At 36.1% G+C, this 14,411-nt stretch overlaps 1 protein-coding gene across 2 annotated transcripts in view; it reads left to right on the forward strand.

The window, feature by feature from the left end:
• The window catches only part of BTBD8 (BTB domain containing 8), a 42,927-nt gene extending 29,282 nt beyond the window's left edge, over positions 1-13,645 (forward strand). For both annotated transcript variants that reach the window (XM_039555829.1, XM_039555828.1), the window contains exons 15-18: positions 236-326; positions 884-1,023; positions 2,086-4,419; positions 5,764-13,645. In XM_039555829.1, coding sequence (XP_039411763.1) covers positions 236-326; positions 884-1,023; positions 2,086-4,419; positions 5,764-6,233 — 3,035 coding nt within the window. In that variant the 3' untranslated portion in view covers positions 6,234-13,645. The remainder of the gene's footprint in view (positions 1-235; positions 327-883; positions 1,024-2,085; positions 4,420-5,763) is intronic.
• Positions 13,646-14,411: the final 766 nt, after the last annotated feature.

Below are 14,411 nucleotides of genomic sequence, written 5' to 3' on the forward strand. Positions count from 1 at the left end.
AAAACCAGCCAGGAAAGCTTTAAGAAAATCTATAAATTGATAAGAGTTACCTTCTTCCCCTGTAAATGAGTATTAACTGACTTTATGGTCAATTAATAGCCATCTAAAACAGTAAATATTTTACAAGTTTAGCATGTATGGTCTTCTCAATAACTGGTCTTCATATTTTAGATTTTTTTCAGTACTTATATGCAATGCATTTCCCCCTGTAATTAACTCTGAATTTACTTTACAGTAGTGAAAATAAAGGCATCTGTGAAGGTATCAAATGGAGTCACCACCAAAAAAAAGAAGACTGAGCTTGAGGCTAATGTCACAACAAGCAGGTATGTTTATATATGTGTGCATGAGTGGATGAGTTTGGGAAGAAAGGTTTCAGGTGAACTATTAAACCTACCATTAGATGTTCTTTTTAATCTAAGAACGGTTGACTGTAGGATGTTATTGGCAAAACAATTTGAGTTAGCTATTGGCAACATTGCTGTAAAGATAAAATTGGTTTGGCTTTTGTGTTGGACTGTTGCATGCTAATAATTTTTAAATTGTTATAGGTGATTCAGAATTCTGCATACTGGAACAGTTAATGACTACACAAGGTGTTGTAAAATTACCATTTCTGGAATAGTTTAGTTTAAACTACTGGACAGGAGACAGCTGAAGCGCCGTGAAATTGTGAAATGGGTCATTATATATACATGTTTATATATAAATTAAAAATATAGATATGCATTTCATTTTTATTTTCAAAAAGTTTACTTTTTATATTGCATTTTCAATGTTTATGTATGTGGGCACATTAAAACACATATATTGCTTGTTTAAATATAATTAAACATTGCCAGACCTAAGCCTGGAAATAATGGATATAATAATTTCTTTGCAGTCTGTCAAAAAAACCAACAGGAAAAGGGTGTAATGAGCAAAATGTACAAGCTGTTCTAAAGAAAAAAGGGAATGTGAGTACCAATTCTGCAGCACAGCAAAAGACTCAAAACACACCTACCAATTCTCCCAAGAACCAAGGTAAAGTTTCATACAGCAGTTAAATGATCTGCCACTATTATGCAAAGCTTTGAGGTTTGTTTGGTTTTTAGCACAAGTATTTGGAAAAGTCCTCTGAAGAATTCTGGGTTTTTTCCATATTTCACTTTTGGTGACAATGCTAAACTGTAAAATGCAAATGAATGTGTCAACTTCAAAATACTTAAAAGATGGTCTTCACTGCCAGTTGGTGTTTTCTTCTGCTTGTTTAATCTGCATTGCAGAGTCTTCCATTTGCTGATCCCCTGCACTTCTGCATTTGGAACCATGACTGAGCTCAACAGAAATTCTGTAGGTCGAGCATTTGTAATAGGCAACAAAGATCTGGACTGCAGACTGCTTTATGCCTCCCTATTTTGGTGTTTTCCTGTTTCCCCCCTAGCAGCAGCGCTACTGATACTGGCCCCCAAACAAATACTCGATTTCAACAGCTACTGATAGCAGGTGTAGGAAATGACACTGTAGGACACAGAGATGAAACACTGCTTTAGAAGGATACAAAGTGTTAAGGATGGAGCTCCACTATTCAAGTTATATTATCTTAAATGTACTGTGATGTAGAAAACACAGGTTCTGTCAATTTGTGGTCATTAAAGATCTTGCAGTATTTCTGACTGAGCAGGGACATTAATTCTGGTATTCTAATCACATTACAACTAATGTAATTATTTTCTGCCTCTGTTCATTTCCTCTACAATATAAATTGAATACAGTACTCATCACTTCCTGTGCTAAGCTGCTGTGTAGTGTTTGTATGCATTATTAGAGAGCTGCTGCTTTTTACTCCAGGGATGACCACCTCAGTTACAGGCTGAAGTAATTCCTGTATGTATATTCTGTGAACTGCTTTAAAGGTGCCAAGATGGTATTTTTATTTACTATTTGTTATTTCAAATCTTAATTCTTTAACATGCCCTAAATCCCTTAGTTACATAAAAAGTTGAGTAACTTGTTTCTTAACATAAACAAACACTAACATTAAAACTGGTGAATATACTGTGACTGGCATATACAACCTTTATAGTCTTTTTTACTGTTTGTTAGGACCTCAGGGGGAATCACCCAATTCACTGAAATCAGGAATTTCTCCAAAACATAATGAAGAAAAAAATGTGTTACAACACCTGGTTCAGACAACACTCCCAGAAAAACATCCTTCAGCTAAGAAGAAGAGTATTAAACAATCACAAACACCTGTAACAAAAGCCACTGCAAAAATAACACCTAAGACTCTGGCTCCATCAAAGAATGCTGAGATCACAAACAGTAAAGACCCAAAACAGAAAACAGCTGTACTAAAATCTCAGTCCTCCGCCCAAAAGCATTCAAGGAGTGATTCTCCTGTTGTCCAGAAGAATGTGCACACCTCTGAACACAGAGGTTCAGGACAGAAACTTGAGAAAAACATGGCTGATGCTGTGGCAGGTCAGCTTCATGACAGTAATGAATGCTATTCTGCAAATGAATCTTTAAAACCTGCCATGGAAAGTATCACTGACAATAAATTGCTGGAGTCCTGTCAATCCAATAAACAAAAATTACCAGATTCTTCTGAAAATGTGCAATACAAAATACAATCCCAATCTTCTTCTCCTCTAACTGCAGAAGAAACTAAACTGAATATTTCACTACAAAATGACATGGAAAAAAGACAAATCTGTGGAGATCGGACTGGAATTAGAAAGACTGAAGATCCAGAGAAAGATGATAATACAGCTGAATTTCACTGTCATGCACAGTCTTCCAATGATGGAAATTCAGACTTTTCCAAGGAAACAAATCAGAAGACTATTGTTTTAGGAGAACTGGTGAAAGATTCAAAAGCAGCAAAAGTCTGTAATGAACAGAGTGATACAATAAACTCTGAAACAGGTCTTAATTATGGCAAAAACGCTTTGTCAAACTTTTCCCAAGTAACCAATAAAGAGGATGAGACATCATCTCCTCAGATCCATGTGGAGGGATTTCTTACAGTTGATGAACTGTGTGATACCTCAGCCTTGACTGAATATAAATCAGTTACAACAGACTTAGATGATGTTTCAGAATGTTCCACAGAACAAATAACAGAAAAATATTCACCTAATTACACAGAGCTTGTAGAGCCTATGGAAATGCCAGAAAACCATGAAAATGCAGAAATTCCCTTTGTGGACCATTGGAGTACTGGTGCCGTAGATCCAAAAGAGAGTCCTGAATCAGATACTGGCAGTGCAACCACATCCTCTGATGATATAAAACCAAGATCAGAAGATTATGATGCCGGAGGCTCTCAGGATGATGAGGGATCCAATGAAAGAGGGATTTCTAAATGCAGTACTATGTTATGTCATGATTTTCTTGGAAGAAGCAGCAGTGACACAAGCACACCTGAGGAGTTAAAAATTTATGATAGCAGTCTAAGAATAGAAGTGAAAATGAAAAAAGAGGGTTCTGATCTCTTCCGTGTTAATTCAACAAGTGATGATGAAATACCAAGAAAAAGACCTGAAATTTGGTCCCATCAAGAGAGTTCACGGATCAATACTAGAGAAAGCAAAAGTTCTGCTTTTGGTAATGCACAGTTTACTCAGGAAGCAGACCAAGTTTCTTCTTCTGCCGATGAAACAGAAGATGACAGATCTGAAGCAGAGAACGTTGCAGAAAACTTTCCACCATCAAATGCTCCTACTCAACAGTTCCACGGAATTGATAATTTAGCTTTTGAGGATGCAACAGAAAATGATACTGCAAGTCAGGAGTTTTCTAAAACTAAAAATTTCAAACGATCTGTTTTACTTTCAGTAGATGAATGTGAAGAACTGGGAGCTGATGATAAAGTGGAAACTCACACTTCACGTCAGCACTCAGTAGATTCTCTTACTCCGTCAGAAGTATTTGACAGTGTTTCTCAAGAGCACCATGGAAAGACATTTTATTCAAGATACTCATTAGAAACTGAAGATGGATTCCTGGATGGCAAACAGCACAAGGATAGAGACAACAGATCAGATAAAAGTGGAAGTTCTCTCCTCCATCTTCACGGTACTGAAATCCCAGGAAAGGAGAATCAAGGTGCTTCAATGACTGAACAAAATTGTCCAGAGAAAGTATATTCAGCAGGTAGTCCACATCCAGGAGAAAAACAGCAAGTAACTATGAAGAATGAGGTGGATAGTGAATTTCACCAGTGCAATAAGTACTTAGACAATGACACAAAATCTCAAGAAAGGCCATGTCATCTGGATCTTCAACAGAGAGAAAATAATTCTGATGTGCAAAAGAGCAGCTCTGCAAAACCTGTAGAAGCCAGTAAGAATCAGATGCTGACTCAGGAAAGTCAAGTGAGAGACAGTCAACCAGCAGCTACTGAATGCGCTAATACTGATTTACTTCCAGGTAATGTACAGAAATAGAAACATTCAGTCATTCAAAACCAAATTAATAGGGAAAGCTTTGGCAATTTGTCTGGGATTGAATCCTGAAGTAATTTTGGCTGAAACTATATTTAAATATTTTTAAGTATTTCACTTGGGTAGAGAAATGCTTGTCTGTTTGAAATATCCGTCAATACCCTGCTGTTCAATGAGAAACTTGACTACAAGAAAAGAGATTTTATGTAATGCTAAAAGAAAGATTGGATGCAGTTGTCTGTACTTCAGTTACTTTTGATCCAATCTAATATTGACAGCATCAGCTTTTGATGGAATCTTAGTATTTGTTTTGTCTGCTTGACAACATATAGTATGTCTGAATGGGATGTGCAATAACTAAAGTAATAACCTTAACTAAAGCGCACTGAACTGTTTACCTGAACAGCTATATGCATTATTGTTGTAATTTATTTATTTATTTATATATTATATACAAATTTGAATCATTCTCCCACTGAATATAACTGAATATTTGCCATATACACCAGTGGGAGTAGGTTTGAACTCTGCTTTAAAGCTTATGAGATGTCTAAAATTCTAAATTTTACCAGTAAAAGCTTATTTCCTAAAAGAGAGATTATACTTAGAACTGATGCTTATATACAAAAAAGTTCTAACTTGTTCCATGTAGCTAGATGAATATTTGTCTAGTTTTGTGTTTTGTCTTCTTTATATCAACAATTCAGTCTGTTTATCCCATCAAAAATATACAATAGTGTTGATTACAACTATTGTGTATTCGAGAGTAATGAAACACTGATGATGATCTATGTTCAGCCAGACCACAGAACAAGAAGACATTAAAAGTTGTACTATTTTTTTTAAGTTTGCTTGCCCTTGCCTGCAGCTGCCCTTGCATGTGCAGTGTAGAAATAAGCCTGTGGATAAACAATTTTGGTTTTAATTCTCTTCTAAGCTGACATAGCTTAAGTCACCATTCAGTAATTATTCTCTATTAATTCCCTCTATGCACCTCCTGGTCTAAATTTAATTTATGTAGTAAATGAGAAATTTCATGTGCATTAAGTGTATATTTACATTGTCATTTTCTGTATCAGAAACTTAATTATGGAGGTTATTGTTAATTACCAGTGGTGATTGCTGCTTTAACTTAATTTATAAATCATACTTTGTTTTTTATATAGGAAATAAATGACTCAAATTTTGTCAATTTTGTATAACCCTCCATCCCCCCTTTTTTAACCTGATTGGATTGTCCTTCCTGAATGAATTAAATTTTGCTCTACACAGCCCTGAGGGGAGGATCATCTACAATTTTTACATTGTACAGTATTGTGAATTATTTCAGGAGACATAGATGATTATGACACAATGGCACAAACCTGCATGTATGAACATCGGCCTCCAAAAACCCTTTCTCCAATATATGAGATGGATGTTGGAGAAGCAATTGAGCAGAGGATGGATTCAGAAACAGCAGTTCTAGAGATGGATTTTGAAGATCAACAGTTTGCAGAACAGGACTGGACTCTACTCAGGCAATTGTTATCTGAGCAGGACTCAAATATAGATTTCAAAAACTCTGTTCCTGAAGACCTTAACTTAGCACAATGTCTTATTAATCAGACACTGTTTCTGGCACGAGATGGTTCAAATCCTCAGGGTACATCACAAGTTGACACATTCAGTAGGTGGACTGAACTCATGTCTCCACTTGACGATTCCTCAGCAAGCATTACAGTGGCAAGCTTTTCATCTGAAGACTGTTCGTCCCCTCAAGGGGAATGGACAATTCTTGAACTGGAGACCCATCATTAAGGTGTCAGCTTTTTGCAACTGAACTCCAACCCATTCCCCAAATCTATTTTTGATGAGTTGTTTCCATACAGTAATGAAATACTGCATCAGTCAAGAATGAACAATTCTTGATACTGAGGCAATCTTTCTGATAAAATGAGGTAAATATGTTAACTTATAATCTAGATTTAATCACAAGTACAATAATTTTTCAAGACTTAAATGTATGTCTTTTCTAAAAATGAACTTTGAGCATGTATTTTCTAGAGTTGTTAGAAAAACTAGATGACATGAAAGAAAAATCTGGGTTTCCATCCTCCCTTTTATCTTTTTTTTTTGACATTTAATGTTCTCATTGATCAAAAATTTAAAGATGAATGCACAATTAGTAGAGCTATTCCTCTCCTTTTACCCCCCCTCTATATGGTGACTTCATTTTACAACAATAAAGATTCAGAACGGTTGTGTCAAAAGGTGATGTGTGCCAACACTACTTTAAATGTCAGAAAAACATAATAATAGTCAAAGAAAATGTTTCAATCTGAATCTGCCTTGGGCCTTATTAATATGAGCAGCTTGTTTCATCTGTTTCTTCCAGATTTAATTTTTGTATTTTGGTTTGTTTTGTTTAGAAGTTTCCAATAAATTTTTTTAATTGCCTTTTCTTCAAATATAAGACTTCAGAGGGTCTGTGCTGTATGAAGAGCACTGTTTCTTTCTTGGAAATGCACATATTTAAGTAAATATTTTAAGTGGCATAGTGCATGAATTCAAAGGAATTGGTAGAATGTTGCTCCTGCTCTAAGAGACAGCATGTCTGATGTCTCCAAAAGTACATCTGAATCTGAAGTTGTGGTCAGTGTTACATCTGAAGTCTGATGTTAACTAGAATTACCTTCAGCCATTAAATAATTACACTTGCACCATCCTGATGCTGAGGCATAGCAAGATTCTCAGGAATTTGGTTTTGTTTGTTTTCATAGATGCCACATTTTTAGGAGCAGTAATAGGATTCTTGCATCTTCATTAATATCTCTAGCATTGCTTTTATAAATTGAGACTAAATGTCACCATAACCTTTCTTTTGACTCAGAGTGAAATAGGATATACAGATCATTCTGCTGCTTTTGGCTCTTTGGGTGTGGATAGGACTGATTATTGTCTTTTCTGATTTGACAGGGGAGGAAGGAATGAGAAACTTTCTGTAATTCTTACCAAGTCAGAATTTCTGAAACATACAGGGTTTTTTTCTTGCAAAGGTTGGACCCTCTTGAGATGTCTGCATTATGGAAACAGTAGAGCTTGTCTTTCACACAGCTTAAAATCTAAAAAGGAAGTATTCTACCTCCTCTTAGTTATTAACAGAAGTGCCTTCAGAAGTGGGTGCCATATAGCAGTAAAAGGCTACTAACATTCTATTTTGATTGAAACTATATAAGTACACAGCTTAAGCTGGCTGTAACCACTGATAACATGGTCAGTTTTGCAAGTTTTTGCACAATTCCAGCAGTGCACCTTAATTTTCTTGACAAACTTCATTTCTCTTTATTCATAGTCAGAAACTCAGTTCTGTGGAAATATGAACTTGCCCTAGTGTATGATTAAAGAAGTTACAGCTTTGGATTTGACATAATAAAGATTTTTGAGGCAAAATATCTAGCAAGCCACTTTGTTGGATTTCTGGTACAAAAGTAAAAGTAATGTTTTATTCTCAAAATGAATGGAGGAAGAATTTTATCTTGTTCTTTAATACCAAGGTAAGAGAAAAAAAGGAAAACCTCCCTTTCTCTTTTATGTCAGTGGAGGACTCTAAACTCATGAAAGGAAGATGTTCAGTCTCATAATAAAAATCTTTCATCTTCTCTTTTAGCAGCAGTATAAATAGTCCAAGATATTATAATTCAAAATATTATAAACCTAATACTCTGTATTTAACCCAGTCTTCATATTGAGCGAGCTAGAACCGCCTTTAGAAGGTGCAAATCCTCAAGAAAACCTATTTTTCACCTTCCAAGTTTACAAGGTATATCAATAGGTGATAATCTTTTGCATAAAATAAAGAATTATAGTACTAGCCATAGTAAAAGATGATGCTCAGGAGAAGCTCTTACAGCAGGCTAAGGAATTGTGTTTTTCAATGTCTGTACTAAAGTAAAAATTGTTTACCAAAAAGTTTAATCAACTTTAAAATCCTGATTATATTCTGACAGTGGACATTCACATGTTAGACAAGATGAAGTGATGGAAAGGAGAAGTGACAGAAAGTGAAAGAAGGGATCCTTTTGTCTGTTTTTCGCTTTGCCCATGTTTTTAACTTCTTACTGAATTGATAAAGGGACACTGAAAATTGACACAAAATTTCAGGTTTATTGTATGAAATGCAATCACATGTAGGGTTTTTTTAATTGGGGTTTTTGTCTTTTTCATTTGTATCAAAATTAACTAGCTTCTCTCCAAGTCCCCAATAATGTTGATGCAATTCCTTTAACAGTTTTGCAGCAGACCACTGATTAGGATATTGTATTGTTCAGTTGGTACATAGGCAGCCATAGAATTCAGCTTCCCACAGCCAAACAGTGTCTGTAGAAGTAGCAGGAATAGAAAGTGGTATTGTTTTTAATTCACGTTACTAGAGTGCCTGTGAACCTTAATCAGACCAGCATCCCACTGGCTAGACATTGTACAAACAAAGAACAAAAACAAAGACTTCCCACAGAGTGGTTAGAATCCAAGATAAGACAAAAGACAAAAAAAAAAATGCACATGAATGGAAAAGTAAAATGAGAGTGTCAATATTTGTCTAGCTGATTAGCAATGGTTTCAGCACATCATCAGTTTAAATAGTCATTTTTTCTCCTGTGTGCATTACGAGAAGGGGAAGCTGGAGGGTGAGATTTGAAGGCTGGATAACGAGGGAGCTGGAAGAATGGATATTCCTGACCAGCCTTGTGTGCTGCCTGAACTGTTTGAGTCTGACCTCATTCAGGAGAACGTTCAAGCTTTAAGTCAGGTGTAGGTGGCTATTTGTTTAATAGTATCAGTCACTTGAGTTCTTTGGAGTCCTGCTCATACCTCCTGACAATGATTTTGTCACTGTATTGGCCTCTTCTCCAAAACATGAGAGAATGGATAAAGGTTTGAAAACGTCATAGAGAAACAATCAAAGCCAGTGTCATAGGCTCCAAGTGAATAGTGATTACAAGGTCCTGAAAGACCTTTAAAGCAAAGACAGGATAGATACATCTGATGAAACAGTGAAAGTGGCATCAGTGAGGAAACTAAAAAGACGGCATAGTCAGAGCGCTACCCTTGCAGTAGTATTTTGAATAAGAGCAGTGAAGTTGCTTTGTCAAAGCCTGAGGACACCATGTTGCAGTTAACAGGTGACAGTGACAGCTTACCTGAGACTGTTCTGTGAATGGGCAAACATGTCTGTATCCTACAGAGAGTAACGCCACATTTAGTAAAGTATTGGTGAAATTTAGAGGAGAGGATTTGGCAATCAGAGTCTAAGATAATGACCCTACTTCATTTGGCCTACCTCAAATGACATTATGAAAGTGAAAAATAAGGAAGGATGTTTTACATGTAGGAATGTATTAAGTTTAAAGAAGGCTAGACCTCCAAGTAGTATCTGTAGGCATAATTACTTTTTTTTTTCACTTGGAAAGTTAAGAGTCTAGTCTGGACTGGAGAAGCAGCTCTGCAGGGTTTTTACATACACATAATAGCTAAAATTGTATTTGTGGAATAAGTCACCAACAGACATATTGCAGACAGAAAAGGGAAGGCCAGACACTTGGAACCATACATGAAACTGAGGAATGGGAAGGTTCTTCCAAATAATCTATTTAAAAAAGAAATTAGGGAAGCAAAGGAAATAAAAAGATGGAGATAGGAGTCAAATGAGGATGACAGGATTTAAGGAAAACTGTACCACTGGCTTCACTGAACACAGCCCACAAGGCAGATGAGTATAAAATACCAGTTTTGAGGTTGATTAGGAAGGTGTTCTTAGGGGCTGTGGTCAAAATGAGAGATTGGCCTGCAGAGTCAAAGGCAACAGACACCAGTTTGGTGTAGAGCCTGACAGAACTGCAGGAAGACAGCTGAGCCTAACCACTAAGAGAGAAACAACAGTTAGAAAAGCACAACAGTTAATATGTTTTGGTTTGCTTTTTCAATGGATGAGATTATGCCATTATATAGTGTAGCAGAAGAAGTGTGGAGGCTGAGACATACAGTGAAGATCAGAAGAGATAAGTAAGCATGAAATTAGATCAGCAGGCAGTCTGGACTACTACAAGTGATCAGATAAGTGCATAAAAAACCCCAGACATCTGCTTTTGTGGTGTAGGGGTAATGGAAAGGACACTTCATAAATTCCTAAGATTTTCCTTTAGAAAAACTTCTAGAATCATAGAATTACAGGAAAATGCAGAAAAATCATAGAAATACAGGAAAATGCAGTCTTGAAATGACTAAAGGTGTGTAGTCCAACCTCCTACTAAAAGCAGGGGTAACTTCAAAGTTAGATCAGGTTGTCAGGGCCTCATCAATGTCCATAGCATATAAATGATGATAAAGTCAGCAGGCAGAAACACAATGCTCATGGGAAACAGATATTTGAGATTAAACTATTCTCATTATAATAACTACTTTGGGTGTCATTGGAAAATATTAATAATACAAGAAATACGGCTAGCTTGCAACATTTGAAGTTCTGGATGATACATGACTGAACTGTACAAGTTTAATAATCTTATTCCACACCTTTTAGGGTTTTAAATTATTTCAAAATCATACTCAATTTTGAGTTTGCAAATTTTATTATTATTTTGGAAGAACTAGGGCAAGAGAACTTCCCATGTTGCTTACAAAGACTGTGCCTAGGGTGTGTTCCCCTAGCATTGTCTCTCAGTTTGTTTCAGGGAATATGTTAAAAAAAAATTCACATACCTGTTCTAGGTACAGATTGTAGGAGACTATTTTATACATATTTCAATACATATTATTGCCATCTGGAAAATAATAAGTAGCATGCTCGTTCTACTTTGCTCCAGAAAACCTAAACCTTTGCATGAAGGAATTAAGAACCACTCTTATGTTATTCATCTGTGGCTCAGAACCAAGACATCTAGGAATTCATTATTTTGCTTTCACTAATGTCAAAAACAACCTCTTGTTGACCTCAGCTGAATCAGGTTCAGGGCTTGTCTATATTAATGCATGTACTAGAAATGCTATTTTTCCAATATATCTATTTCGTAGTTTTCTAGTTTTATTCTACTAATAACATTGTACAGTTGTAGGTATGACAAATTACAGTTAGAAAGACTTCAATTTAGGAGTCATAATTGTATGCATTCTGTTAATATTTCATGACTGGGGTAATTTAACATTTGTACATTGATGGATGACGTTCTTGCCAGGACTACACAGGAACTGAGGACAAAAGATAAAATGAGAAGTATTGCAGCTTTATTACAACAGATGATTCTCTGGAAATGGGCTTTTAGATCTGAAATCCAATATAATTAGAAGCTTTCATCTCTTGCAGAAAATCCATACTGATTTTCATCTTTCTCTCTTGAACAAAAGCATATGCGGTATTTTTTTTTAATAAGGTTTTATGTTCAACTTCAAAAAAATTACAGCTCAAATGTCTTCTCTAGCTAATTTAAAACCTAGCTTCTTCCTATTGACAACTACTGTGTGTTTAAGGAAACTAAACCTGTAACAGAGGAAAGTGATTTATCTAAAAATTGGATATCAGCTGGGGAAAAATACAGAGTTTGCTAATTTCTTTGGTTTTTTTACATTTGGTAACTAAAAACAGAAGAGGCTATGCAGAGCAGGCATGCACACATACCTGTTTATTTCTTGCATTTGGCCTTCCTTTCATACTTTGCTTTGCAATCTGCACTGTACACTCCCTTAAGCCACGGTTCTGCAAAGACAGAAGTGAACCCACAGCCACATTTGCTGATTGGCTTTCAGTTTAACATTCTCTTTTCAGAAAGGGTAATGGAGCTGACACTGGGGCAGGCACTGTGCATACTTGTCTTTTTATACGGTACTCAACTTAATGAGGTTCTAATCCTGATGAACCATCTGGATGCAGTTAGAGTATGAAATAATTAATAATGGAATTCCATTAAGTTGCTTCCCTGTTCTCCTTAATTTATTGCTCAGAAGACTGTCCAGTTAGAGAAATCAAAGTCCTAAGAAATCTAACTTTCTGCATTACATGCAACAAAAGTTCTTTTGCAATTGCACAGTAAAATATGCATACACATCTTCAGTAACTGAAACCTTGGTATCTGGAGGGGCTGACTATAACTCAGTAACTAGATACATTTAACAAGGACACTGATGGTCAAAATAGGGTTTGTATACTTACAGATGATGACTGTTAACTGGATTAGAGTGCACATTCTGGTGAACCTGAACAGAGGTTCACATGCACAAATTTGGGGCTCAGCCCAATTACCCAGGTGATCATACTTGGTATTTATGCACTCGAGTGACAGTGACTACATTTTCTCAGCTCCTGCTGAAGTTAGTGTGAGTGGCATCAGATCCACATTTATAAAGATCACTTTATTTAAGTGTGTGGACAGAAGGACTAGTTATTGGAGTAAAAATTTTGGCCCATGACCTTAACTCTACAAGCCACTTTTGAGACTCATCTCACCAACTTACTTAAACCTACAATATCCTCACTTACACAAACGTTATGTAGGAACTTTTGCAATTTTCTTAAGTTGTGTTTAATGAAATCATTTTCATTCTCCACTTTTTTTTTAATAACCCTCTTTTGAGTGTGGCATGACATCCTGCCAGTAGAGTTATATCAGCATGCTTAAGATCAATACAGATAGGACAAACCCTGTGTACGTGCCAGATTCAGTGTAGGTAGTGTAAAAACTTTTTGTGACCTTCACAGAATGAGGTAATATCCATGAATGAGACCCACTTCTAAGTCAAACTTCCTACCTGTAACAATATGCCTCCTGTATCTGTAGAGAAAAAACCCCTTCAATCTCTACTTTCTGGATGATCACGTTCTAGTAACCAAGGTCAATCTAATATATGTATAATGGGATGCATATGAAGAAACGTTTGAGTCACTACCTGTAGTCCATGGCCTTATGGTCCTAGAATATTTTAACCACTCAGTCTTGGGGAGGGTCTTAAGCTCTCACACCGAATGCTTGCATGTTTCCCACCCGCTTGCTTTCCAGACTTAGATAATGAGCTGGGGCCTAAGTAATCCTATTTCGAAATTACTCCTTGTCAACATGGTCTTCTGTTTCCAGAATATTTGTATGGTTGCATATTCCCAAACCTTTCTTCTCCATGCTACAAACTGAAGGTTCTTAGTTGATTTCTGTATGACAGAAAATAATAAATCCTATGTGTAAGTTAAATGCTGAGTCACTGTACTTCATTCAACTTGTGGACTGCTAACATTGATTTTTATTTGTGCTCTGTAAATGGCAAAAAAAAGCGTTACTTTCCTTTTCCATATGTTTAGTGAACATTCACTCCTTTTTCTCCTTTATTGATTTTTTTTTTTCTTTGATTGTGTCATCAGAGAACAGGACAGGTGATTATGTGTGAAGATCAACAATCAGTGTTCATATAAAAATACATAGAGAGGAAGATACCTATGTAACAGTTCTAAAGAATCAAACAATGGTGCTGATGTAGAACATACAGGATATCAACCAGGAGAGCATAGAGAAACACTAATATGATGATAGATTTTGCCTTGTCATAAATTAGTTATTCATTCAAATGATTATGCCATTATCTTCATCATAGGGGAGTTCTAATCCCAAGATCTTTCTATCTTGCCTAAATGGGGTTCTAAATTCTTCCAGGAATTATTTGATATGCTGTCAGACACAGCCCTGTTCTTTCTCCCTGCTGCACCTTTACCTGCATGTGAAATGCACCATGTAGGTATGTGGGAAAGAAATGCTTCTGAGATTTAAAGCAAACACTAGCCAAATGTCAGAAACTGTCACAGCAGAGATAACAGTAAGTAGGAAAATAACTTCAGCTCATCAGATAGTACAGGATCCCTCAAAAGTCCCTCTTGGGAAAGGAAACTACTATGGAGAAGAATGCTCTGAAGAACACACAATTCCGAAAAATTTATTTCCTTTGAGTCTGTGCTCCTACTTAATT

The sequence above is a fragment of the Corvus cornix genome, chromosome 8 (genome assembly GCF_000738735.6).
Source record: "Corvus cornix cornix isolate S_Up_H32 chromosome 8, ASM73873v5, whole genome shotgun sequence".
Classification (NCBI taxonomy): Eukaryota; Metazoa; Chordata; class Aves; order Passeriformes; family Corvidae; genus Corvus; species Corvus cornix.